At 38.7% G+C, this 26,135-nt stretch overlaps 2 protein-coding genes and 1 long non-coding RNA gene across 4 annotated transcripts; all 3 read right to left on the bottom strand.

Moving 5' to 3' along the window:
- Positions 1 to 105: 105 nt before the first annotated feature.
- Positions 106 to 424, bottom strand: LOC132788729 (metchnikowin). Its single transcript, XM_060796281.1, has one exon. The coding sequence runs from the start codon at positions 375 to 377 to the stop codon at positions 183 to 185; it is 195 nt and encodes a 64-aa protein (XP_060652264.1). The 5' UTR covers positions 378 to 424; the 3' UTR covers positions 106 to 182.
- A 13,997-nt stretch (positions 425 to 14,421) lies between these two features.
- Positions 14,422 to 20,251, bottom strand: LOC132789807 (SRSF protein kinase 2-like). 2 transcript variants are annotated; one of them, XM_060798082.1, is made up of 3 exons: positions 20,036 to 20,251; positions 15,732 to 15,883; positions 14,422 to 15,677 (listed from the first exon to the last, which is right to left on the bottom strand). In XM_060798082.1, the coding sequence occupies exons 2-3, from the start codon at positions 15,871 to 15,873 to the stop codon at positions 14,734 to 14,736; spliced, it is 1,086 nt and encodes a 361-aa protein (XP_060654065.1). In that variant the 5' UTR covers positions 15,874 to 15,883; positions 20,036 to 20,251; the 3' UTR covers positions 14,422 to 14,733. The 2 variants fall into 2 exon arrangements, with proteins under 2 accessions (XP_060654065.1, XP_060654064.1); XM_060798081.1 differs by lacking the exon at positions 20,036 to 20,251 and adding an exon at positions 15,955 to 15,974.
- A 3,543-nt stretch (positions 20,252 to 23,794) lies between these two features.
- Positions 23,795 to 24,612, bottom strand: LOC132792717 (uncharacterized). Its single transcript, XR_009633035.1, has 3 exons — positions 24,491 to 24,612; positions 24,185 to 24,377; positions 23,795 to 24,122 (listed from the first exon to the last, which is right to left on the bottom strand). It is a non-coding gene; the product is annotated as an uncharacterized LOC132792717 (long non-coding RNA).
- Positions 24,613 to 26,135: the final 1,523 nt, after the last annotated feature.

Below are 26,135 nucleotides of genomic sequence, written 5' to 3'. Positions count from 1 at the left end.
ACGCAAAACTCTTTCCCTCTACTCGATACCTCTTGAGATATTGTGTCTACCTCGACACGAATTGCCATACACACACACACACAATATCAATAATTGAATTATGAGTTCGTCTTTTGATGTACAGTTAGTTGACTTTAATCGCATCAAATTAGACTAATGTGTTAACGACATCAGCGTGTCATTTAGTAGACCGGTCCGCTATAGGGCCCACTATAAGGTCCGCCAGGTCTTGGTTGCTGAGGATTGAAGGGCGACGGCCGGGTGTCAAAGATGGGTCCGCGATGACGTGGCTCGCTGAGGGCGACACCAAGCGATGCGAGCAGCAGCAACACCAGCAACAGAGGCGTCGAGCAAATATTTCCCAGATTTAGTTGCATCTTTTCACTGAAAGGCTGTCGAAAGTTGATTGATGCCAGAGACCCAAATCCGCGTCGTTTTTATTGCCAAAGCCGACGCCAACGCCGACGCTGAAACTGAAGCTTTAGCACAAGTACAAGCACAAGCAGAAGCAGAAGCTGAGACGGGGATTTTGTTTGATAAGACAGACAAATGTCAGCAGCGGTGCTAGTCAAATGGTGATAACTGATGGCGGGGATGCACAGCACAGGGGAAAGAACCCTAACCCCAACTGAAGCGAAACGTTGCGCAAACGAAACGAAACGAGAAGAAATATAAAATCTGAAATCTACAACGGAATACTTAAGTTAGCTAGAAGGTCGCTTGGCACCGCCCCGGACTTCCCCCCACCCCAAAAACAAGGGCATCATCGTGTTCATCATGTTTCTGTCTGCCTAGTCAGCCACTTTATGTTGTTTTTGCATTGCAAATTACGAGCAACAACGACGCCATTCAAAGCCAACGTCAACGTGCGTCAACACAACGCCACGCCCACAAAACATCCTCTTGCCCTTGTGTTGCTGTTGCTGTTGCTGCCATTGCTGCCACTGCTTCCACTGCTGCAGTTGCTATTGCCTGGCTGCGACATTGCCCCATGGCTCTATTAGAGCACTTTGTTAGTTTTCCTACAGCTTCAGTTACAACCCAAAGGCAGTGAAAACGCAACGAAGAGGCCAAAGAGGGAAGCTGGAAGAGCGAAGAGCGATGCAGCATCTTTGGCAATGGCAGCTCTTCACTTTTGAGCCCTTTAAATTGCCAACTGACATTTTGAGAAATTTTCCCATGCACTTTACCACTTTGAGGTTAGTTTAGCGTTTACTTTTTACCGCCCCCATCCCCCGCCAGACAAACCCAGTCAAAGAGTTGGGGGCAAGCTGGCGCCACGATTTGGGGCATGCCTCATTAAGCTAAACATACTGTAAAATGGAATTTTCAGATATGAGAAAATCAATAAAATGAAAGAATTAAATTATGGGCTAATCAAATATACAAAGCATACATCAAGTGCGCGTCTCACAACAGCCAAAGCCACAAGATCAGCCAGCCGCAACAACAATAACATCATCAAGTTGAAAGCGAAAATTAAATACAACAACACAAATTTTAATGCGAAACTTTTATGCACCTAAACAAAAATGTGTTGTGTGTGATGTTTACTTAACAATCGATGGATCGGTTGTTATTGTTGCCACTGCCACTGCCACTGTATTGTATTGTATTGCAGGCCAAAATGTGTTGGGCACCGCTTCCTATAACCATAAATCAAAACAAATGTGTTCGGCCATACACACACAGCGTACATTCATCGATTTTCATTGTAAACGCATAAAAAAATACATTGGCAATTGTTTACGCCCAACTGCGGAGATAAACAACAATTGCCAAGCCAGAAATTATAAACAATAATACTCATACAAATAGCTTCATTTAACATTAAATAGTACACAAAGAAAAACGACCCAGCAACCAAATACCTTTTGGCTATTTATCTCTTTGCCAATTCGTCAATATATTTGTACTTGCGTCATTTTCCTAGCGTCTTACATAACTACAACTAATGGTAAGTAGGCTTAGCAACGCCAGAGTAGAGAGCGGAATGGAGAGAGGGAAGAGGGAGTCAAGGCTGCTGCACTTACTTAAATTCCTTGACATTTTTCTTGAGCTTGGCATTTTCCTCATTGCTGCGGCTGACATTTTGAATTATTTGCTGTAAATTGTTGCTACTCCTCTTGTTGTTGTTGCTGTTGTTGTTCTTGGGACCTGCCTTGAGGCTAACGACCCGTAGCAACGCAAACAATCCAGTTGGAAAGACTTCCCCGCCTCCACCGCTTCCTTAACGCAGTCAAATTTCAAATCAGTGCGAGTGAAAAGTTGAACTTTGCGATAAGGAAAAAAAACCAAACAGCAATTCAATTGACACATAAAAAAGTTGACGTCGCTGCTTTGGTGTGTTCTAATGAAATCTACCAGAGCAACTGGCAAAATATCCATCAGCTTGTAGTGAGTGTCATTAGCATTGCATATGATAATGATTCAATTCAGATCTCTTACACATTCGATTTAATTATGCAAACAATTGCAAATTATGCAACATGAATGAAGCACTTAAACAAGCAGTGATTATAAATTATTCTTTCATTTCGAAATGAATTATTAAATAATTCAGATGAGTTTTCAAATATGGTTTCATTCAATAAATACAATATTTTAATTTTAATAAAGAGAGTTCCCCTTACGCATTTGCATATTAAATATTAAATTATTGACAAATCAGTAGAAAATAACAAAGAACCAAATAGCTGGTAAATTATTTTTAACTAATAAGACAGCTACAGTTGAGTTTTCTCGACGATGAGATACCTGCTACCCATTTTTAATGAAGGGAAATTAAATATGCCAAATAGTGTACCGGAGAAATACTTAAATATACCGAAGGCTAAGTATGATAAATTGATATAGTACTGTATTCAAAATATACTAGATTGTCAGAGAGCCTTTGCCCATAAAAAGAATTTGTTATTTAACTTCTATAGTTCTTATCTTATCGCAACCAAGTTTTCAGGAATCAGAAATGTTATAGTTATTATTGTATTGTAACTTTAAATTTACGCTTGTCATTAGATTTTTTTTCGATTTGTAGGAGTGGAAGTAAGCGTGGCAAAAATTTGAAACAAACTTGATCTGCGGGCAAACATAGAAAGTATTGTCGAAAAAAAATTATATCACTATGTCTTATAGTGTCTGAGATTTAAGTGTTCATTCGGACGGAAAGACAAACATGGCTATATCGTCTCGGATGTTGACGCTGATCAAAAATATATATTCTTTATAGGGTCGAAGTTGCCTCCTCCTGCATGTTCTATATATTTTCTGCAGACACAAAGTTATAAAATCTATCTACCCAATGAGTAACTGATATAAAAAGGTAATCATCAAAATGTATACAAAGTTCAGATTGTTCGATACGGAAAATATGCAACAATCAAAGCTTATTAAAATTACAGATTTTGCAATGAAGAATAGATGCAACAATAGCAATAACAAATCACAATCCAATTAGTGAATTTTACATTTAATACAACGTAAAACGTGAACACATGCGAATTATTTATATTCGTCCTTCAAGTTCAAACATTAAATTATGAGTGAAATGAAGGAAAACAATAAACAAAACTTTCTTTTCCGAAATGGAAATATTGCGATAATCATGTCAATCAATTATTTAATGCTTTTGCTTGATTTTGACAGCTTCGGCAGAGTTATAATATTTTGATATATGACTGCTTATGAGCTTAATCGAGAGAGCGAGTGTCTGAATTATTTAAGTTGGGAAAACTTTAGCAATAGTTTGCCTGCAATCAAATTAAGACTGAGCGAGCGCGTTGCACGTGCAACACACTCATGCATATGCCACAAGACGCTTCAAATGCTAACTCTCTGGTGGCACAAAACTAATTTACAAGTTTTTGCGCGCGCAAACGAGTTTGAAATTTGAGCGTCAGTCGCCCGAGGTGTGAGTGGAATATATCTGCACATTTGTAGGGTAGAGGGTAGAGTATATATGTTATGTCAAAAGGAAGTGAGACCAATAAAAGTGCCAAGAAGAAGTGAATAAATAGGCCCAAACAAAGGCTAGCATAAATATGCATTTTTTTCGACATGCCTTCATAAATAAGCTCTAAAAACTGTGAGGTGGATGTCTGGTAGAGTGTACAGAGAATGAGGATGCTGGGACCAGCGAGAGAGACAAGAGTCATTTGCTGGTGCTTGAAAGGCAACACCAAGTTCATTAGGTATGTATGGGAAGTCTAGTCCGGGGTAGGTGCTTAATGCCGCGCTGCCAGCGCTCCCCCCAAAATGGCTGCCATAAATGTGCCAGCTCATTTTGTACAACATGCGGGTGCCTAACGGGAGGGAAGCAGGGAGGAGGAAGGAGGGGTGTGGCAGGTTACTGCCTCTAATGTTATTCAGACAAGATGAAGCACTTAAGAATGCGTTGTGCGATGTCAGCTGTGGGCACGGAATGGGGGGCGGACATCCTCCCCTTCCCTCCCCAACCCTCTCCTGCACCTCATTGCAGACTGTATGTATATCTAATATCAGATGCTTGTGTCTGGACGGACAGGTGATAATGAACACACTTAGCTGGGAGCCTGGAGACCTGGGATACTGCTGACTGGCTGCTGGCTGCTGGCTTGCTGCCTTTGCTGGCTGCCTTTGCTGTCTGCTGGCATTACACACATGTTGCCATTTAAGCAGTTAATGGCGTGTTTAAAGCTAATTGCCGTTGCCAACTGTTGGGCCTGGCCTCAACACCGAACACCATAAGCAGCCACAAAAGCCTCGGCTACTTGTTTATTAACTTTGCAATTTATTTTATGAACTTTTTGTGTCGCCTCTACTAACCAACCGCAGCACAACACACTGCAAAGCACTGAATAATGCACAGCAATTTTTATTGTCTTTATGATTTTGGTTGTTTCACACACACAAACAAAAACACTCTGCAATAAAAAAATGTGTGCTTTTGAGGTCAATTGCCGCATAGAGAAAATTGTGATTTGTTCGACGTTAATACACTCGCAAATGAAGCATTATTTAATTAACTATCATAGTATTTGCAATCCAATTAGATGCAAATTAAATATGCCATTATTTATTTGACAATTTTAATTAAATTTCAAATTCCATCTGCAATCGCAATCAGTGCATCTCTTAAATATGGATTTTAAATGGAATTAGTTAAATTCAATTAAAAACTAAATCCAAGTATCACCAACGAATTGTGTTTGGCAGAAAAATTAAATATTATCTAATTAAATTGTTGACAGTAATATATTAAAATTAAATTAGTTTTAATTCAAATTTATATAATTTACTTAATATTGTAGTATTTTTATTTTTAAATTTGATTATTCTTATACATTTTCGACTTTCAATAAACTACAATTTGGATAGTAATTAATATACAATTAAATTATTTTAAATTATAAATAAATTATTTATTTAATATTTTAAGGTTGGTATTATTAAATTAGATTTTTCCTATAAAATTTATAGTTAATATTTTAGTGTTTTTCTTATTAAATTAGAGTTTTCCTTATTCACTTGCGACTATTCTATTTTAAGCATAGAATATTCCACATTCGTTGTTTGCCTTGCGTATGCTTAATTTTTTGTCTAATGCAACCAGAGGGAATATCTCATTTGGCTAGGCTCTGTTTTGTTATGTTGTCACAGCGACTGTGCAAAATGTTATTGTTTGTGGTCCAAATGAGTCTGCAGGCCAACAAAGATGAGACTGACAGCAAGCAACGGCAACGTCGACGACGATGCCGACGATGACGACAACGAAGCCATGGCCATCATTTGAGGGGTGGCTCTCGGTCACCTGACAGTTAATCAGCACACACAACAACGGAGCTGCCCCACAGCAGACACAAACGCAAACACACGCCCATGGAAACACCTCTCACACACACTCACATACAGGGCACAGACACAGGACACACATCAGTTTGCAAAGTGCTGGTTCAACATTTGCTTTGGGGCAGGCTCAGGTGAAATTCTTGTGACTGAGGCTGAGGCACGAAAATGTTTTTGGGCACTAAAAAATTAGTTTTCCTTTATTGAGCCGCCAGTGATTGGCGCCGTGAACGTGAGGCAAACGTTGCGTATACGCAACGCAACGCAAATCTAATTAAATTTCATGCAGCTGTCCGAGCAGACACTTGTTGGCTTATTTACCGCCTTAGCAAGTGAAATAACGCCTGGCCTGTGGCCACAGATTATGTTGGCCTGCGGTTGCCTGCGGCGGACGCGGACGACGACATCGATAGGCATCACTGTGTGGGGCGACTCAACAGAGAAATCAGCAGCAGATTGATGTCGGCGCTTGTTTTGGGAATAATGTGAAAATGGCAGCTGTGCTTAAATGCTTAACATGGCCTTTGTTTTGACCATCTTACCCACCACTCTCTGCTGCTGGCTCTGGTGGTTTTTTTTCGGCCAAAGGTGGGCGCGGTTGTCGTTATTAGCATGCCATCAGGGATGACGACGACGATGACGATGGGGCCAGCAATTTATGCAAAACGTGCTCAAGTGGCCCACATCGCGTGAGTGGCCCCAACTAACGCGTTGAGCCATCCACACGGCAAACAACACAAAACACACGGCGCACGACACACGGCAGCAGTCAGGACCACTAACGGCTCATTATCAGCAGCAACAGCAGCATGAAAGAAATGTCTGAATTATACACATTTCACTTAACGTTTGCATACTCTCGCATTTGCGTATTTTGGCCAAGCGAAGCAAGTTAGGAATGCATTCATATCAGGGCATAAGGCGCTCTTAAAGGTTTCGCATTCAGGTCAGATACGTACGTACTTGAAAAGTCGCCGCAATGCCAAGAGCCCCAAATAAATGTTAAGGTCAACAAACAAGTCTCAAATATTCACTTTTTGTAATTGGATGCTGTCGTCTGTGTCTGTAACTGTGACTGTGACTGTGAGTGTGACTCTGGCTCTGACTCTGTGCATACCTTTAGATCCCCACACACACGCACAACCAGTGTGGCACTCTGCAATCCGCGCCAGCGGCACTCAGCAGCAAAAAAAGTAAAAAAAATGGAAAAGAATGAAAGAAATACAAGTTCGTAAAAAGGAAAAAAAAACTCAAATTGTATGTGTGCATGTTTTGTTGCTGCCACCGCACCCAATTGTTGTTGTTCACGTTGTTGCTGCTGCTGCTTTTACTTTTGTTGTTGTCATAAACTCTGTGTGTGTGTGTGTGGAGGGAGGAGAAAGTCTCCTTTTTTTTTGCTGTTGTTGTGCTCCTTTGCTCTCGCAATTCAAGCGCATTGTATTCTGTTTGTTTTATAGTTATTGCTTTTGTTTCGCCTTCAACACAGCCTCCGTCCCCCTCAGTCTCATCGTGGCCCCTCGCATTTTATGCACATTTAATCTTATGACAGGCAAAATGTTGTAAAATTGTTTATGGCACTTTGTGACATGGTCAGTTTTCCACTTTTCAACGCATACTAACAAGCACATTTATTCGCACATGTGCTTTGCGACCAACAACAAGCAACACAAAACAGAACAAAACAAAACAACAAACGGGACTCAAGTAAAACTGTCAGGTGATCAAGGGAATGCCCCACAAAGGTTAGTTATCCTTAAGCAGGGTAAGCAGCATAAAAGCCATGTAAAGGATACCTTTGTGTATGTGTGGGTACAAGGCTGATTGCTTTTTATTATACCCATGCCAAAGCGAACTCTTCCCTTTTGGTTCACCATATTTATTTTGTCAAGTTTGCATTTAATCCTCTTACTAGGTTTTAATACAAACTATATTTTGTTCTAGCATTGTTTTATTTTTAATTTTAAAATTAAATTGTATATTATTTTGCTCCATTTTCTTTAGAATTTAGTTCCTTCTAAGTTGTTGTTTTCCAAGATCTGTTTAAGAATTATCTTGTTCTTTTATTTTTAACAGATAATTCTCTTCATTTAGTCTGGAATTTGGCATTTTTTAATGTTGTCCCCTCTTTTAGCACAAGAACAGGCGATTATTAGACGAAATTTTTGTCACACAAATATTTTGTTTGCGTCTTCAAGTGTGCAAACTACTTTAAAGCAGTTTACGCAAAGTTATTTTTAGCGCTTCCCAAGAAATTTTAAATGCGTACAACAAACAGTTGAAGTACAAAACAAAGAAAGGCATAATATATTTTTAAACATCAAACAATAATTCACGTCAACAAGAAAGAAAAATTTCCAGTGCAAAAAAAAACAAAAAGCGGGGAAAACTATTTTAATTATGTTAATTGAAAAAATTTTGAGCTCACCTCGAGGGAAATTGATAATGTTTGTCTTTGTTGTTCAGCGAACAACCTGTTGTTTGTTGCAATAGCTGAGAGCTGTTGTTTTTGTTCTTGTTATCCGACTTGTTGTTTTACTTTCTTTTTTTTTATTTTATTTGTGTTGTTGTTGCTGCTGCTGTTGTCAGCTGTTGTTATGTATATGAATATTGGCAGACAATACAAGATTCCACTCAAACAGTTGGCACGCTATTTGGTTTTCGTGTCAGCGCTGTGTCCAGTTCAATTTTATTTCAATTTTAATCGAAATATATTCTGGCCAAACTGTCTGCTCATTTAGCCGATGGAGGTGATGCTCCCCGCACCGAGAGAAAGAGAGAGAGAGAGATAAAGATCTCTACTCATTCGTCGTAAATATGTATATGGATGTTTTTGCGTATAAATTTGAAAATTATTATTAGTTATTTGTTGTTTGCTTTGCGCTTTTTGGTCTGCAGACACATTTCATTTCATTTTGCTCTATTTACTTATATGTTTCTTTTAATTTTCAATTTCTTTTTTTTTTTTGATATTTTGTTAATTTCTCTCAGCCCGTGCGTTTTTGTCTGTTCGGGGTGAAAATCGAAATAGGTTTTTGCTCGGCGAAAAGTCAAGCGCCGCAAAGTTTTTATTGCGTTAATTTATGATTGGAATTTGTTGCCAGTTAGCTCTAGATTTATAAACATGTACGAGTATGACGACGAGTACGTGCATATATTTTTTGTTGTTGTATTATTTGCAATATTCAAATTAAGTGTATTCATGTATGTTCCTCTCGAAAAATATTGTGTACTTTCTGCCATATATTCCTATGTTTTCCTGTTTTCAATTTGGTCTGCCGTTGAGTTACGAGTTTACAGTTAACGTTAAAGTTAAAGTTGAGTTGAGTTTCAGTTTCAGTTTTTAGTTTTCAGTTTTTAGTTGTAGTTTCAGTTGAGTTGCCAAATTCGTTGCGCTTGTCACACATGTATATGTAAAGCCAAAATACCATTTAGTAGAAGTTAATGTGCGTATATACATATATCTATATAGTATACATATATAGCTTCTCTTTAGGTTAGGAAAACGCGAACGTAACTCATTATTGCCACTTTGAAACCGAGCACTCAAAGCGCGCGCACACGACACTAAAAACGGGTCTCAAATAGCTTGATTGCATTAATTATTCAGCTCGAAAAGGTAGTACGAATATTTCTATTTGTATTTGTATTTGTACATAAATAAATTGTGTGTGTGTATGCTACTATATACGATATATATCTTACTATATATATATACGTGTAAGTGGTGGTGCTGGTGGGGTCACGGAAGGCGTGTCAAACTTCACAAAGTTGCGCGATAATAAAATTCTAAAGCATACTTTTTAGCTACTAGTATGCTGCTGCACTTTTCGAACCACATCGACAACACAACTGCACTTGCACTTGCACTGCAACACAAACAAACACTCGTTCGTTCGCTCGTTCGCTCGTTCGTTCGTTCGTTCTCTCACTCACACTCACGCACACACACTTAATGGCACACACACACGCACACACACTATTGTTTAGGTACTTGTTGTTTCAGCGGCAAAAAAGTGCTGCCTTCAGGCAATGTCTGTCTAGTCCTCTGGTCTTGCGTTTATGCCGTGGCGCCCTTGCGGCCAACATCACGTCCAGCTAACGACTGAGACAACGCTGCGTATACGCAACAACGTTGACTGCTGCTGCTGCTGCTGCTATTTTCGGAGTAACTGCGAGGCGCCTGCGCCGTGAGCACAAAGCAACAGCAGCAACAGCAACAGCAGCAATAGCAACAGCAGCAGCAATCACAGCAACGGGCAAAGAGCGCGGCTGCCAAAACAGAAACAGAAACTGAATCAAGCAAGTGGTTTGCATTTGCGTCCAATGGCCCTAAACATTAAGCATGCTTAATCATGGCCAAACAAAAGTCAAAGGCAAGTATGAGCTGTCCAAAATGAATTGTTTCGTAAATTATCGAGCAACCACACAATCAATAATCGACTCTTCGCCTGTCAGCTAATAAGCCAGGCCAATTTACAGCACCAGCAGCAGGTGTGAGTGTGTGTGTCTTTGCCTGCTTGCCTGGCTGGCTGGCAGCATAAGTTAATGTGTGAGCGTTTAATTACCTAGCAACATGAGGTGCTAGTGTGGTGTGGTGATGTGGTGATGCGGTGGTGCGAGCTGCCACAACAGAGAGCTGAATCAATTGACTGCCTGTGGCGTTGCTCTATCTACTGTTTACAATTTGCCCATTCGCTGTCATGCAGTTAGACATAATTAAATATAAATGCAAAGCAACTTGACAATGCACATGCTCAAGCTTCTCCTTGGAAAATTGCTTAGAAAATCGATGCAATCGAAGGGAGCAACAGCTCGAGGGGTGCGACAACGACAACATCCGCTTTTTGGTCTTGCCTTTGGTCTTGGAGGGGAGTCTATGTATCTGTCGGTTCTGTCCCGTGTTGCCCGGCTAGCTAGCGATTATCTTGGTTGGATAAGTGAGCGAAACTTTTTAATTAAAATTCACACGCAATATGTTGCGCATACGCAACGTTGTACGTTGAGCTTCTTTGCTCATTAGCGTTCAAATTGTGCGCGTATCATGTAATTTAGATTAGATGGAAATTGAAAATGTAAAGCGATTGCGGTTTTTGGTTTAGCTTTTCCCTGCTTTTCTCCACTCTTACCAGGTTTTCCCTCTCTATCCGAGTCGATTCCTTTCGCTGTCTGGCATAAAAGTTTTGTCACCTAGAATCACGCCCAGTGACCAAACAATTTACAAACTCAACTCAAGCGTTAAAGCTTCAACCCAGTCCAACGCAATGTAATTCATGCGAACGCTGGCAACGCTGACTATAACCTCTAAGTTGGCAATAAGAAAACTTGTTAAATACCTGGCGATTAAATTATTACAACCAAAGTTTAGCTTATTGTTTGGCCAAAGCCACCGCCACCGCCACAGCGCACAACCTTCGCAACTGTCGCAGCAGCTTTTATAAATATTAATGAAGCCAAAGTGTCCAGCCAAATGAATCCACTTGACACGCTGCTCCATCTTATATATAGAAGTATTCCAAGTCGTACTCGTAATCTTGTATATATAGATATATGTATGTATATATTTATGCGAGTACTCGTACATAGTGCATTCATCAAGTAAATGGAGTTTGTGTTACAGTAACAGGGTCAACTGGAAAATTACTTTTATACCTTACGCCCCCGGAGACTACCGTGAATATGGAGCTGGAGCTGGACGGTAGACGAAGCATGACTCACTGTCTATTTAAAAAAAAAGAATAACCTTAGTAATCAACTTTTAAAAATGTAGACAAAGTAAGAATTTAATTCGAGTTTGCTTATGAGCAGAATTTACTAAAGCTAATAATTATATTTATGTCAATATTGTATGACTGATTAAATGAATGTCTTTACTTAATATTTCATACAAATGATCCAATTTGTTTGAATAACTTAAGTTTATTTTAATTAGTAAGTGTTTTGAAATATTTTGAAAAACTTATCGTGATCGAAACACGTGCCTTTTCAACTTGTTAGTACCTATGAATAGGACCCCGATAATTTCTCACAATATCGATAAAATAATAGCACTTATCCTTATCTTCCTTTTTAAACCCGCTACCCATAGGACAGAAGGATATTATAACTTTACATCTACTATATTGCCTATTGCAATCGGATCTGAGCTGCTTAGGCTGACAATCTGGTATATTTTGACCTCTTCTTCAAAATCAGCATCGGGTATCTCAAAGTCAAGCGCACTGTACTGAATTTTTCATACTGTTGTTATTGTATAAATTATATTTTAATCCTGAATTCTTCAAATATTCACCAAGCTGAATTAAAATTGTAAAATATTTTCTTAATGGTGATTTCCTATAGCTTATAGAATTCTCTTCAGCTTATACAAAATTGTGAAAGAATCACGTTTAATGGACACTAGGGGAAGTTTTACGCTTACATCATAGCAATAAAAACAAGTATACGCACTGCGTACTTGTTGCTCTCTATAGAAGATTGCAGTTTAACATGGTCATTTGTACGCACTCATCTATTCATGACATGGTTATCGAAGCATATGGCTCCAGTCATTGCCAATGCCGAGCACAACGCACTGTGTGTGTATGTGTGTGTTTGTTGGCCACTCGAGAAGTTGACCTAAAGACTTAACTGGGCCTGTTCAATAATTGAAGAGTTGAGATTTCAATGCGGTCGTAAACTTTGCCAAATGGCTAAAAGTTACAATTGCTGCAGAGGATTACGCTCGGCTCGATGAAGAGCAATTGCTTGAGGTCTCACCTGCCATCAGGTGTGTTTGGTTTTTGCCTGATGCTCTGCTTCGGTTTCAAAAAGAATAACAAAATTAACATTTGCCATCAGACGGAAGTTCAAGGGGAACTGCTCTGGCACAAGTTTTGGGCCACATAATTGTCTTTTAATTGGTTGCAAGTAAGTCAAAGTAATAAGTGGCAAGAGGAGAGTGCTAGAGTGCCAAAGAGAAGGTTAACTGAAATAATGGCACGTATAGGCACTTTTGGAGTGCAACGACAGGGCATGGGCCATTAAGGCCAAGTTCAGTTCTAACTAACTAAATGAATTGCATGACCGATAATTGGCCAAAACTGCAGCGTTGGCCACTTCAAAGAGCCAGGCAACTGGCAACTCTCATCTATGTTAGGTTCCAGCTAAGAGCCTTACATGTTGGAGGCAACATTTTTGCAGCGCTAATGTTTAATTAAGGAACCAATTAGCGTTGCCAGCGCAACCAGCGAGCAAGAATGGTTTACAGAATGAGCCAGAAGAGTGTGCCGGAGAGAAAATAAGCCACGTGTCTTATTTTGAGCGATTTCTGATGAGATATGAAAAGCGTTAAGACCTTCAATTAAAGCACCATTAGCCATCGTTGTTGCCGTCGCCAGGCTAACAGGCCGCCAGTCGATGTTTGGCAACGGCTCTGTCAGTCAATCTGTCAGCCAGGCATTCTATCAATCAATTTATGCGGCATTTGTTATTAGTGGCATTAAGGCGTATGGTAATTTGGATTTATTTTTGGTAACCGTGGCGGTACTCTATCGATCTGTAAACATGGGAGGGGAAGGGGTCGGAAACTTGGCCAACTCTAATTGCGGCCATTTATGATGCGTGTAATACCCATTTCAGGCAGTCACCATCAGCGTTACTCACACAGTTCCAGTCAAAGTGGAGGACACTAACTGACAGAGGCAAACATCAAAACTGAAACCAAATGATGTGTTAAGCCATGTTAGATACGTATATATTGATTTTGGCCAAGCTCAAAACAAACAGACACTCGGCAGGAGAACCACAGAGCCGCAACCAAAGAGGCAACAACATCACCAGCAGCAGCAGCAGCAGCAAGTCAAGAGGCGGTAAATGTGAATGACAATTTCAATTTAGCAATTTGCATGCTAATGTCATGCGGCAAACTTCCATTCAACTGCCTCCATTTAACTGTCGACACACAGTCACACACAAACAATCACTCTCACTCAAACCCACACACAAACACACACACGCAGGACCTCAATAAATACATATTCACGCACATTCAACACATGTGTGTTTGGATGTGTGTTTTTAAGCATTGTTTGACTAATGTGTTGCCTTTTTGGCCATTGTGGCATTGGCTTCTGAATGCCAACAACATTGAATTTTTCCCTTCATTATTTCAATATAATTATACAAAATATTTTCTTAAAATATTTCCTTGATTGTAAAAAGGAGAAACAATGAATATCTTAAGTTGAGATGATTAAAGCTTTCTCTAAATAATAATAATTATACAAAATATTTACTAAAAACATTTCAATAATTGTAAAAAGGAGAAACAATGAATACCTTTAGTTGTGATGATTAAAGCTTTTTCTTAATTTTCTCTTTTTCCGTTTGATTTTACGTTTAAATTTTAAAGTTATGCCAACTATTTTCGTATATAATTTTATGAGCTTTGTCAGAAAAAACGACGTCAGTCGTCAGCCGTAGTATTATTTAAGTTAATCAAACTGTACTTTTACACATATAAGTTATCCATATATTATATTAAATAATGAAAGTTTATCTATATATCCAACATTATGGTGCCGGTGTTAGTTTCCTTTTTCGTTTTAAAACAAATATATATTTATATATGAATATACAAATATTTAGAATATTTTACATTTTATTAACCATTTTATATTTTAATTATACATTTTTTTTTCTTTTTGTTTTTACACTTTCACATGAATGCGCCCACGGTGGTGAATTTTAGATTGGTCTGAGATAAGGTAGCATTAGGTGTATCCTTTGTTAAGAATATATTAAATTACAGTACGGAAGCGAATTCAAACTAATGCCATAAGCTCAGCAGCAACAGTAATTAGGTTTTCATTAGATGTTGTACTCCTTTTGTTCTCAGCTCATTTGCATTACGTCTTTGAAAGCAAACTGACTTTAGGATAACCAATCATGTGAAAGGCATTGCTCAGCAGTTGGTCGCTCCTTCGGATCCAGCTGCAACGTGTATTCCAAAAACCAAGCCAGTGGCTCTGCCTCAGATCGGGGAATACCGTAGACTTCTATCAGAATATTGCGTATGCATTCGGGATTCAGATCGTCGATGGAAATAAGACGGCAGTTTGCATCGAAATACATTTGAGAATAGTCTCCCTTAAATATTAAATGAAATGGAATGGGACCCAAAATCTCAGTTATTAATTTAAGATGCTCGCGATTGGATTTGACAAAGTCCGTGCAATCAAAATCAAACAGATACTTGGTGGTAACCATTTCGAAGATCATGCAACCAACGCTCCAAATGTCCGAGGATTTAGAAATGCCAGCGCCCAGAATAACCTCAACTGACCGATAAGGTGGTGTTTGTATAAGAACCGATGTCTGTCTATGCTCACTGAACGAATTGCCAAAATCGCCAATCTTAATCCGAACAATCGGACGACGCTCGTCAATATAGGTGAAGAATACATTCTCAGGCTTGATGTCGGTGTGAACGATATGGCATTTGTGCAGAAAGACCAGACCCTCGAATATTTGCATAGATATGTTCTTAACCGTCATCAAAGGCAAGCGTTTATCTCGCGCTATCAGATCCATCACCGTACCATCCATTGCCTCTAGTACAAGGCAGCATAGCGATGTTCGTGGAGTCACCAACAAAAAATCGTCAAACATTTCCACAATTCTTTTACGATGTGGACTCTTAAGACCGAATCGATCGAGTTCTTTTAAAGTATCCTTCTCAACACATATCATTGCATTATTTGTATAAGCTTCTCTTGCGATCTTAATGACCACTTGCCGCATTGCTTCCAAATCCCAGCAAAGCCAAACGTTTGACATATGGCCATCGGAAAGCAAACACTCCACATAATATCGATCTATAAAAAAGGCTTAACAATTATTCAAATCGAATTAGAAATATCTAAACTCACCAAGTAGCAAGTCGCCTAATTGAGTGATCAAATGTGGAGCATAATAAATGTTTGCACGTAGACTTTCAACTTCTTTAGACTTTTCCTCTTTCATGTCGGAATCGCAGAACTCCTCTTCCTGCATCTCACAATCAGAATGCATATTTGTATAACTACAAAAACAAAAATTATGGCTAAATCAATTTCAAATACGAATATTTTACTTTACACAATGTATTTTTACATCATTCACTCAATGTGGATCAACTTAGAGAAGAAATATTCAGAGTTGCATTTTAACTACAGTGTTGGTAAACGAGAAATATGCATCAATGGAAGCCAAATTCAGAGTGTTGCTAATCGACAACAGACAGTTAATAAACTTACGCATACTGGAAAAGTGAGGAACACGAAAGTTGTGCAATTAGTTGTCAACAGAGTTCGCAGGGAGGCAAAAGTCAAACTAATTGCAGCACATGCAACAACTTGACACTGCCACATTGCCAACACTCAAAAGTTAAATAATGATGAATGAGACGGATACACATTGTTCTTGCCACATCCTTCGCTGCTCGCATTGTGTCTTATGCCCTCCTCTGTCTTGTTAGTGCAGCTGTCGCCATGCGCACGTGCCGTCAACTACACAACACTTATCAAAAGGTATATCTCTATTATGCCCTTACATCGGGTAACCCCAACTTAACCTTTAGATTATTGCACTAACTGATAGGAAAGTCAAACAACAATGTTAGTTTGAAAAATTTATTTATGATAATGAATGTTTCTATGCTTAAAGAAGCAAACTTTTTTCAGTTTCAGGGTATTTAGAATTCGACAATGCTCTGAGCTCCCGCTTTTAGTGCTCTTCAATCCCAAGTAAATCCTTGGCAAGAACGCAGCAGCTGGAGAGAGCATAAATAATGTGTTGAAAATCTCGCTTAATGAACTGAAAATAGAAGTACACGAGTAGAACATGGTCGGGAAATGTTGCATGCAGCATTGTTCCACAGCAATGTGGCAGGCAGGTTCAAGGTTATAGTTGACTTAAGTAGTCTTTTTCAACTTAAATTGAATGTGAGAACGAATGGAGTATTAAGTTTCAAAAGCATGCCAGGCGAGAAAAAATGAGGGAAAAACAAAAAAAAACCATACACAAAAGGAGAAAAAGCACGCGAATGCGTGTCAAAAGGAAAACTGAAAATGGCGCCCAAAGAAAAGTTCCCCAGAGGCGGGCGAATTGCTCAATTGTTGGGGGAAACAGCAAGCTAGAAAGAGAAAGAGAAGTGCAGAAATGCGGAAATGTGGAAATCAAAACTTTAACAGACTGACTGCATGATATACGAGTTTGGGGTATTGCAGAAAATGAAATTAAATCGCAGGACATATTGTTTAACTGTCTGATTCATTGGGCTATTCATGAGCTGGCAATTTGCATGCTGATGCAACGTTGCTGTAATTATATTTGCCACAATTGTTGTTGCCCAGATCAATGTACAATGCATGACAACAATAGAGTACGAGAGACTGTAAGTAGATATGCTTGTATGAGCAAGTAACATACTCACTTCACTCCACTCCACTCTGGTGTATGTATTTGCAACATACATCGCAGTGCACATTCATTTGCATGCAGATTGAAACATTTCAATGCCAGCTCATAAACAGTAAAGATACATGGTCGGAAAGGGGTGTCGAGAGAAGAGGAAGAGGAGCGAGGATGTGCAACTGTAATCGCAAGTATTCTCTTGGTTCTGTTTCTGAAAATCTCATCTCTTCAGTTTGTCATTTTGACAGTTGATTGCATATTTTGCTTGAGCGCTCCGAGCTCACTTTCACTTTTGGCATTTCGATATTTTAGGTCCTCTTTGGAGGCCAATTAAGTGAATTATTCAACGGACAACAGTCACATCTAAATCATAATGCCACTCGTTTGCTCATGCTGAGGGTAATCTCTAAATTGTCTAAGCTGCATTGCAGCTCACAGTTAAAGACCCCAACCACAACCTTTCACTTCACTTCACTTCCACTTCACTCTCTCTATCCAGACTCAAAGCTCAACTGTCGAATTCGCAACGAAGGACACAACATTGTTACTCTCTATTTTGAGTGTATGCGACTAAATATGCTTTGTCTCTGATTAAACGCTGATTTGTTTCGGTTGGGCATCCTCTCATGGTTTTGCCATTTTCTAGGATATCACTCGACACATAAATGCTGCAAGGTCACGTTCTTCGTTTTGTTAAACATTTCGATACCATTCACGTTTCATCAAAATTGAATATGCTTATTTATTTATGCGACTGTTTTAATATGCAGCACGGCCATTTCAATGGAATTGAATAGCACAGACAGTTGGACAGTCGAACAGACAGTCGGACAGCAACAGAATGAGGAGCTGGAGTAGAAGGACATAGGATCGTTCGTTCATAAGCAGAGCGGATTACATAAACATTATGCATATAGGACGACGGTGGCAAAGCGTGTTTAGCTGTTGGTTCAATTAACAAATAAGCACCCCGCCATCCAAATGGGTTTGTTGTCGAAGCCGTTTCGTGTTGCATATCATTACCAGCCAACAATAGTTTACCAAATATGAAGCATATTTCTAACCCTGTTCTTAATAATAATTTCGTAATAAAAATGTCGAACTATTTCCCACAATATATTTGTATTTGTAATTATGAAATTTTAAACAATATTGCAAGAATTATTAATAGGTCAAATTATTAATAGTTTCCCCAAATATGAATCATATTTCTAGCCCTGCTCTTAATCATAATTTCGCTATAAAAATGTCAAACTATTGCCCAACAATATATTTGTGATATTTTAAACTTTTAAAAAATATTTGCTAGAATTATAAATAAGTCAAATTACACAATAGTTTCTTCAAATATGAAGTATACTTCTAACCCTGTTCTCAATCAAGCAATTGCCCAACATTTCGTTATATAATTTATATGTAAACTGTAAACTAACTGTAAATACAGTTTTTATATGTTACAATTATTTATGAAGTCTTTTTTTAGGACTTCTTGTTGAAGCGATGTTCAGCAGAAATAGCAAAACGGAATGCACTTTTCAACGACAATTCATGTTTGGTGAATTACATATTAACAAACACCTACTCACACTCCATTCGTGTTGTGTATACGGTTGTGCATGTGTGTTTTACCTGTACATGGAGCTATAACTATGGCTATATATGGTATGGCAATACATTTTATCTATTCAGGCAGTTGCGTCACGCCATGTAACGCCTTTGCTAGCTGCAGTTGAAATGTAAATCGAACAAGCATTCGGCAAGGACAAGCAGAGCCTGCTGCCTCCTGCTAGACTCTAAAGCAGCAGGAGACAGTGAAAAGAGATGGCAATAGGGAAGGACAGATAGAGACAGAGAGAGAGAGAGTTGGCTGACAGCAATCAAGTGGAAAGCTCACAGCGTGTACATTTTAGAATGGGTTGTTTTGAGAATGACTTGGGCTGGGCTGGGCTGGGCTAGGTTGTGTTAAGTTGGGTTGGGTTTGGTTATATTTAATTCATTGACGCTCTACTTCAACGTCATTGCTACACCTCCCCCCTGGATCTCTGTGTCTGCCAGCGCAGTAGCAGTAGCAGCTACTTCCTAGGCAAGGCACGACAACGGTTACAACGACAACAACGACAACGTCGAGCTGTCTACAAAGTTAACTTGGGCTTCGGACTTGCGACTTGAGGTTCTTCGGGGTATTACATATTTACATTTTTGATGGCTTCTTCTTCGCTACACTGCGGCGTGCAAATGTTTTTAGGTTTTTTTTTCTTGTCTTTTTTTTTGGGTGAACTTTTTTTGAGTGTTTTCTTAAAGAGAAAAGAGCGGGGTAAAGTGCGAGCATTTCCGCCAGCACTTTGCCATCTCAATTAGTCGGCTGACAGGACAGCGAACGGAAATTGTTTGCTATTTGCATGGTAAATAAGAAAAAGAGTCAACTTAATTGCTGCCCTAAGTCAGCAACCTGAGTACTCCCAAGGTTGCAAGGTTGCAACAAGTGCTGAACCAAAAACGCCATCCGAAAGAATGGAAAAACCATTGTCATCTCGTCGTAACCGGCTTCCATTTGTCGCAGCACTAAAAGTGCAATAGTTGGGCGCAACTCGTTGAAAGTGCCACGCCCACAAAGTGAAGAAAAAGAGCAAAAGAGAGAGTGAGGGGAGAGGCTATAATTGTGCCAAAGGCATTTGGAAATTCACCATAAATCCACATCGCTTGCAATGAAAATATGTAAATACGAATAAAAAGGAAAAAAGCACGCGACACACAAACAAAGAAAAAAACGAATCCTTACCTCGTCCTTTTTTTCCACCTCGCGGTTGAGCTTCCTTCGGCACAATGGGAATCGATTGGGCACAGCAAAAGGAATTTATAATGGTGCAATGACTTATGGCGTAGTTGCTGCAGTGCAAATAAAATCCAATAAAATTGTATGACTTACACACACACACACACTGGCGACGACGCACTCGTACAAACTCACTCTGTCGTACTGAGCCACACACACATTCAGAAATACTGTCGCAAATTCTCTAAGCCTCCTATGGTTGAGTCAGAGCACATTTGTCAAATAATCGGCGAGCATTGAATTAGGGATGGGTGGGTTTTAGGGTTGTCAGGTAAGGGAGTGACGGTGGAAAAGGGTTGTCGTTGAGATCCGTAGATATGGTAACGTATGCTAAGCAATCTAATGTTGTATAAATCACTTGAAATCTGACTAACAATGCGAAATTTAAGCATACTCTCAGAAGCTGACACTTCCTGCCTGGCAACAGGTGAGCGAAGACAAAGGGCGAAGTGCTCGAAATGTCAGGTGGAAATGCTTGAAATGGCATCCAAGTTGATTATGCACATTTTAAATAGCTACCGTGAAATGATAAAGTGTTGAAACAAGCACTTCAGGTGAACTGCAAAGTTCAATATGAAGGCGTTGCCAGATCGGCATCCGAACTGAGCTGGCAACATTGGCAGTTAAGTTGGCTGCGCTTATGAAAGGTTTCTTTGAAAAATATATGCTTTCTTTAAATAGTAAAGTTGAATCAAAGTCGAAAGAAGTTCGTCCACCGAACTGAAATAACAACATTATCAGTTAAGTTGGTTGCGCTTATGAAAAGTTGCTTCGAAAAATATTCCCAATCACTTGTGTGTCAAAAGTTCAAATGACAACTGTCCATCTGAGTTGCTTTTCTAATAAGTGTGCATATCAGGAGATTTTGAAAAGCTTTCTTTAAATAATAGTGTTGAATCAAGCACTCCATATGAAATAGTTCGTCAACCGAAATGAAATAACAACATTATCAGTTAAGTTGGCTGTGCTGGCGGAAGGTTTCTTCGAAAAATATTCCCAATCAAATGTGTGCCAAAACTTCGGTTTACGTCGTTCTGAGTTTGTTTCTAAATAAGTTTGCATGCCAGGACATTTTTCAGGCAACCCCCAAAGCGTAGCGAATTGCTTCTTTAAACAACTTTGCAAAAAAGTTTATTTTAATGCTGTTGTGTATCTGTGGTCGACTTTATTTTGCACTTTGTGCTGCTCAGTGAACGATTTCAATTATTTACGACCTTGTCCGCATCAGTTTTCAAACCAATTTTAGCCGTGTATAAAGTCATGGACACATCAGCAGCCCCATCGTCATGTTTTGCCTCGCTGCTGCAGCAATAAATAATTGGAAAAAACTTGCTTAAACCCACACGTTCCAGCTAGTACTTATATAGAGTTACATTTATGGCTATAATTGTCAGGTGTAGCCGCTCAGTTCCGGCAATTTCCGGCCATTGCGGCGCCATTTACAAAGCACAGAACAACAAACACCAACACAAAAATAAATGCGGCCATAAAAGCAGACAAAATACTATAAATAAAAGAGTATATATACATATTTATGTATACTGTTAGTGAAGCGACCCTCAATACAAAAAAAACCAAAGTATAAGAAGAAAAAAACACGGTTCTTCCATTAGAAGCTTAAACTATCAATCAGGAAAACAGCTCAAAAAGTTAACGTAAAGATTTGGAAAATTCAAAGTCGCAAACAACAAATTGAATTAAGAACCACCGAAAAATGTAAATAAACAAGTAACTGGAGCGTAAGGGGATTAGTGGCAGCTCCTGGAGGAGAACTCCTCAATTAGCTGAAATTGAGAAAGTTGTTTGGAACTCAAAGCTTGTATTTAGTTAGCGTGTTTTGAAGTGCGCCACGCCGGCTGTAAGAATATTTTAAGGACATTTTGTTTGATTAGCTTAATTAGCTAAAGTTTCGCCGCCCACTCTTCCTTGGCTCTCCTTGGCCAGTATAATTAGGCAGTCAGTTCGACATGCGTTTGCCAGCTACCAGTTGCCAGTTGTTTAGGCGAAGTCTGCGGGCCAAAAAGGATACGTGACCATCTCAATGGAGCACGACAAGAGTATACGAGCGTACATAGAGCGATGTCATGCAAATTGAAAATGTCAAATGCAAACAGTCAAGCGGGCAGACAGACAGACAGACGGGAATGGGAAGCGAGGGCAGAGGCACAAGAACAGACAGATAGACAGTTCAACTGGCAGATGGTTGTCAAATACACAAAACCCACTCACAGTGAGAGAGGACACAATACACCGCAGCCAGACGATGGCGACCGCATTGAACCATTGTGTGCTTAACTATCTACAATGTATAAACTACAATTTGAAGGTCATTGGGAATTAGTCGCACGTAGCCGAGTGCAGGATATAAGCAGAAATCAAGGACACGTATGTGTGGCAAGTCAGCTCTCCTCTCTCTAACATTTAACTCCCACACTCCTTGTGCTGCTGCTGCTGCTGCGTGTAGGCGTGTGTTGTGCGTTGTGTGTGTGGACGTGGGCGTCATTTAAAACTTCAAACTGTAAATAATGTGTGTTGCTTCTGTGTATACAATTTGTCTGTATATGTTGTGCGTGTGTATGTCAGTTTAAATGGGGTTACATATTTAGAAACTTCATGCAATTAAAAGGCAATTTTCCATTTCCGGTCGGGAGTTGTGTGACTGAGAGCGATTACTTTAAAAAGTGAGTTGCAAAATTCACTGTGCTAATCACTTGCTGAATACCCTGCGTTCTATTAATAAACTGAAATACAAAATTACAATATAGCTTTATTTTTAGTACACCTTAACAACTTCTTAATTTACATTCAACATTTAAATTATTCAATTTACAAAACTAATGATTTCTGCAACAAAACTTTCCTTACTTAATTTTCGACGAGAAAGCTTTTTACAAAACTATATTAAGGCTCTAGTTTATTTATGAAATGAACTCGCAGAAAGCCCATCAAATTCTTAGTTTCTTCAACTGACTTTAAATTTAAATTCAAAATATTTAAAAATTTCCTTTTTCATAATTTATCTATACCAAGTTAAAGATATCGAATTTTGTACTAATAAAAATCTCGTTAAAACTATTGCTTACAAAAAGCGAAAACTTAAATAATTACAAATTAAAGCAAAAATAATAATAATGAAGTTTTCAACTTTAGACAAATAGAAATAAATTAGAAAACAAATTATTGTTATGTAGTATACATTTGTATATTATTCATAAAATATTTTATTTATCTTTACAACATTATTTAAAATATTATATAAACTCTTTAGTCTGCAGTGTATAAGTATTCTTTGAGCAGAGCTCCCTGTGGCCATTTATTTGTTTAGGACCATGTTCATGCTCAGCTTTTTGGAGTTGCCCGTCGCGTGGCCTCTTTGTGGTCGCTTTTAAGTGTAAATATTGAGTTCGGGGCTCGGACTTACAAGTGCGTGTGTGTGGCTGGGGGCCAAGGACTGAGGTCTGTGGACTTGGGTTTGGGTATGGTTGTGGGTTTATGGTAGTTATGGGTTTATTTTTTGGGGTTTGGCTTCAAATTAAAGCCAGTTGAACGTTTCAATTTGTACAGCAAAAAGCAGTCAAGTGCAATGTGTTTTTGACAGTTTCTGAGTGTTGTTAGTCAACACTGGAGTTCAGTTTAGTCAATAACACTGACAGTGTCTATTGCTGTTGTTTTGCTTTTGCTGTTGTTGTCGTCGTTGTGGCATAAATCTAATCAAGTGGAGAGGTGGACAATGCTCGACGTTTATTTGCTTTTCATAGCTACAAATTCAATTGAGAGTAAATTTTATTATCTGACTCTCGATTTGATTCGTTGTTGTTGGTGTTGCTACTCTACAATTATTACACGCCTTATAAAAATATATTGCGCAATTTATGATGGCACATTTCCTAAGGGATTGTCATAAAAATAATAAATATAGATATCCATTCACGTGTCCCTTGGCGTTCGTATGTATGTGTGTGTGTGTGTCTCATTCTTTACTTTTCTTTTCTTTTCGATTGAGTTTTTGCTTTTCTGTGTTCTGTGTTTTGCTCTGTTTGTAAGAACATTGCAAATATGAGAGAGTATTTCATCTTTTGCACATCGCTCGCATACCTTTTTCATCCGCTTTTGTCTTTCCCAATGCGGAATGTCTATGGCATTTCATTGTTTGCCCTGCCCTCACTTTTTCTACCGCCTTTGGTCGATGAGCTTTATTTAAGTTTCCAGTTTATTAGAACACGCTTGGGGAAATTCCAGTAAACACAGCGCCAACACATATACGGAGTGTTAAAGTAAAATATTGCGGCTGTTTTGGGAAATGGTCAACAACAACAACAGCAACAACAAGGAGAACAACAAACGAATGAAAACATGGCACATACATTTTAATTAAGTTGGTTTTTCGTATTTAATATTTACATAGATGGTGTTAAGCAACAAAACTTTGCCTTCGCTCAGCTCAGCCCCCTTTTTTTCGTGTTCCTATTCAAACTTAAAGTACTGCATAAAGTTTCAGCGACTTGAAAATTGTTTGTTTTGCTTTCGTTTCTTTCGCTGAGTGGAGCCTACTTAGTTTGCATTAAAACGACGCCAAAGTCGCCACAACACAACTTTTGGGCCTTGTTTCAAAACGAAAACAACTTGTTCAACTTAAGAGAGTCGCTTTCTCTCTCTCTTATAGGCCACATTTCGGAATGGACCCAGACCAGCTGAGCTGACTCCGAAACATTTCGTGTTAGCCCACAAGTGGTTGCCAAGTAGCGACGAAAGAGCAACACTGAGTGAGTGGGATGGAAATCAGGAAAGGAAAAGGGAAAGGGAGAGAGTTTACCTTGCAACTGCAGTTTTGCCAACATATTTGAATAGAACCCAGCCAAAAGCATTCCAAAAGGGGCCGTAGCGTATACGCCGTGTCGTCCGGAGCATAGCATAAATGCAATTCATTTTTGTTTTCACAAATCACTCCCACATACACAGACACATAGGCAAAGTGCAGCCATAGTGCTGCCAACGAGCTTTTCAATTATAAAACTCTACAAATTTGTAAGTTAATTTCATTTTGCAGCCACAAAAAGCAACCCCCTTGGGCCATTATTAAGGCAGCGGCCCAAAAGTGTTTCAGCCAATGCATAAACAGAGCACATTAAAAAAGTGTTGGGCAACAAACTGAAGCACCGATGCATTTAACTGGCTAATACCCTGCAATAAATAATTTCATTATTCTCTACATTATAATTTCACTTAGTAATTCTTTCAAGAAAGCCATTCAATGTGTTTATTTAACGAGTAAATATAAGTAATGATTTAAGTTCCAATAAAGAATGCATTCAGGATGGCGAAGTACACACCTGTATACCCTATAATTTTGTGCTTTTTAAACTCTTTTAGTTTACAAACAATTTAATAATTTAGCGTAAACAAAGTTGTGGCCAAAGGGGCTTTTTTCATTTTTAACATTTTATAAAAAATTTTGTTTAATAATTATGTAAGTTTACAATACTAATTAAAGAGTAATAAGTTACTGTTCAGACTGAATAACGAAACCATACTATTAAATAATGAAAATATTAATTTGTATTGGACTTATATTCAATTCACGAGACAGCCTATCTCAAATTTCAATAAAACCGAGCTAATTATTATAAAAATTTTTTAATTAACAACATTTTAATCTATGCATTGTTTTTGTGGATTTAAATTTATTCACAAATTGGTAAATTTCCTCGCCATTATCAAAAGATCTTCTCGAATTGGTGTGGCTTCATTTGTCTAGCCGCAGCAGACGAGAACCTTTTTCCAAAAGAATGATAAAAGAGGTAAAAGGTCAAGGGACGACTGCATAAAAAAGTATAAAGTGGCAACTGTAATAAATTCTTTTGCTACAATCAAAGGCAATGCTTAATTAATTTGCAATTTCAATATGCTTTTAATGAGTCTAAAAACTTCCCAAGTTTTACGAAAACTTGTGCATTAAGATGAACTCCAAGCGAACTCGAACTTTGCCAGAAAGGTGAAAGCGAAAACGCAAGTGAAAGTGACAGTGAAAGCGAAAGCAAAAGGAGAA

This window comes from Drosophila nasuta, chromosome 3 (assembly GCF_023558535.2).
Source record: "Drosophila nasuta strain 15112-1781.00 chromosome 3, ASM2355853v1, whole genome shotgun sequence".
Taxonomy (NCBI): Eukaryota; Metazoa; Arthropoda; class Insecta; order Diptera; family Drosophilidae; genus Drosophila; species Drosophila nasuta.
This window is presented reverse-complemented; position numbering and strand designations above follow the sequence as displayed.

What these genes read in the sequence shown, in the direction of transcription:
- LOC132789807 (XM_060798081.1), bottom strand. An exon ending in ATTAGGCGACTTGCTACTTG is followed by an intron (nt 15,678 to 15,731) that starts GTGAGTTTAGAT and finishes CCTTTTTTATAG; the next exon opens with ATCGATATTATGTGGAGTGT.
- LOC132788729 (XM_060796281.1), bottom strand. Translation starts at nt 377, where the DNA reads ATGCAACTAAATCTGGGAAATATTTGCTCGACGCCTCTGTTGCTGGTG.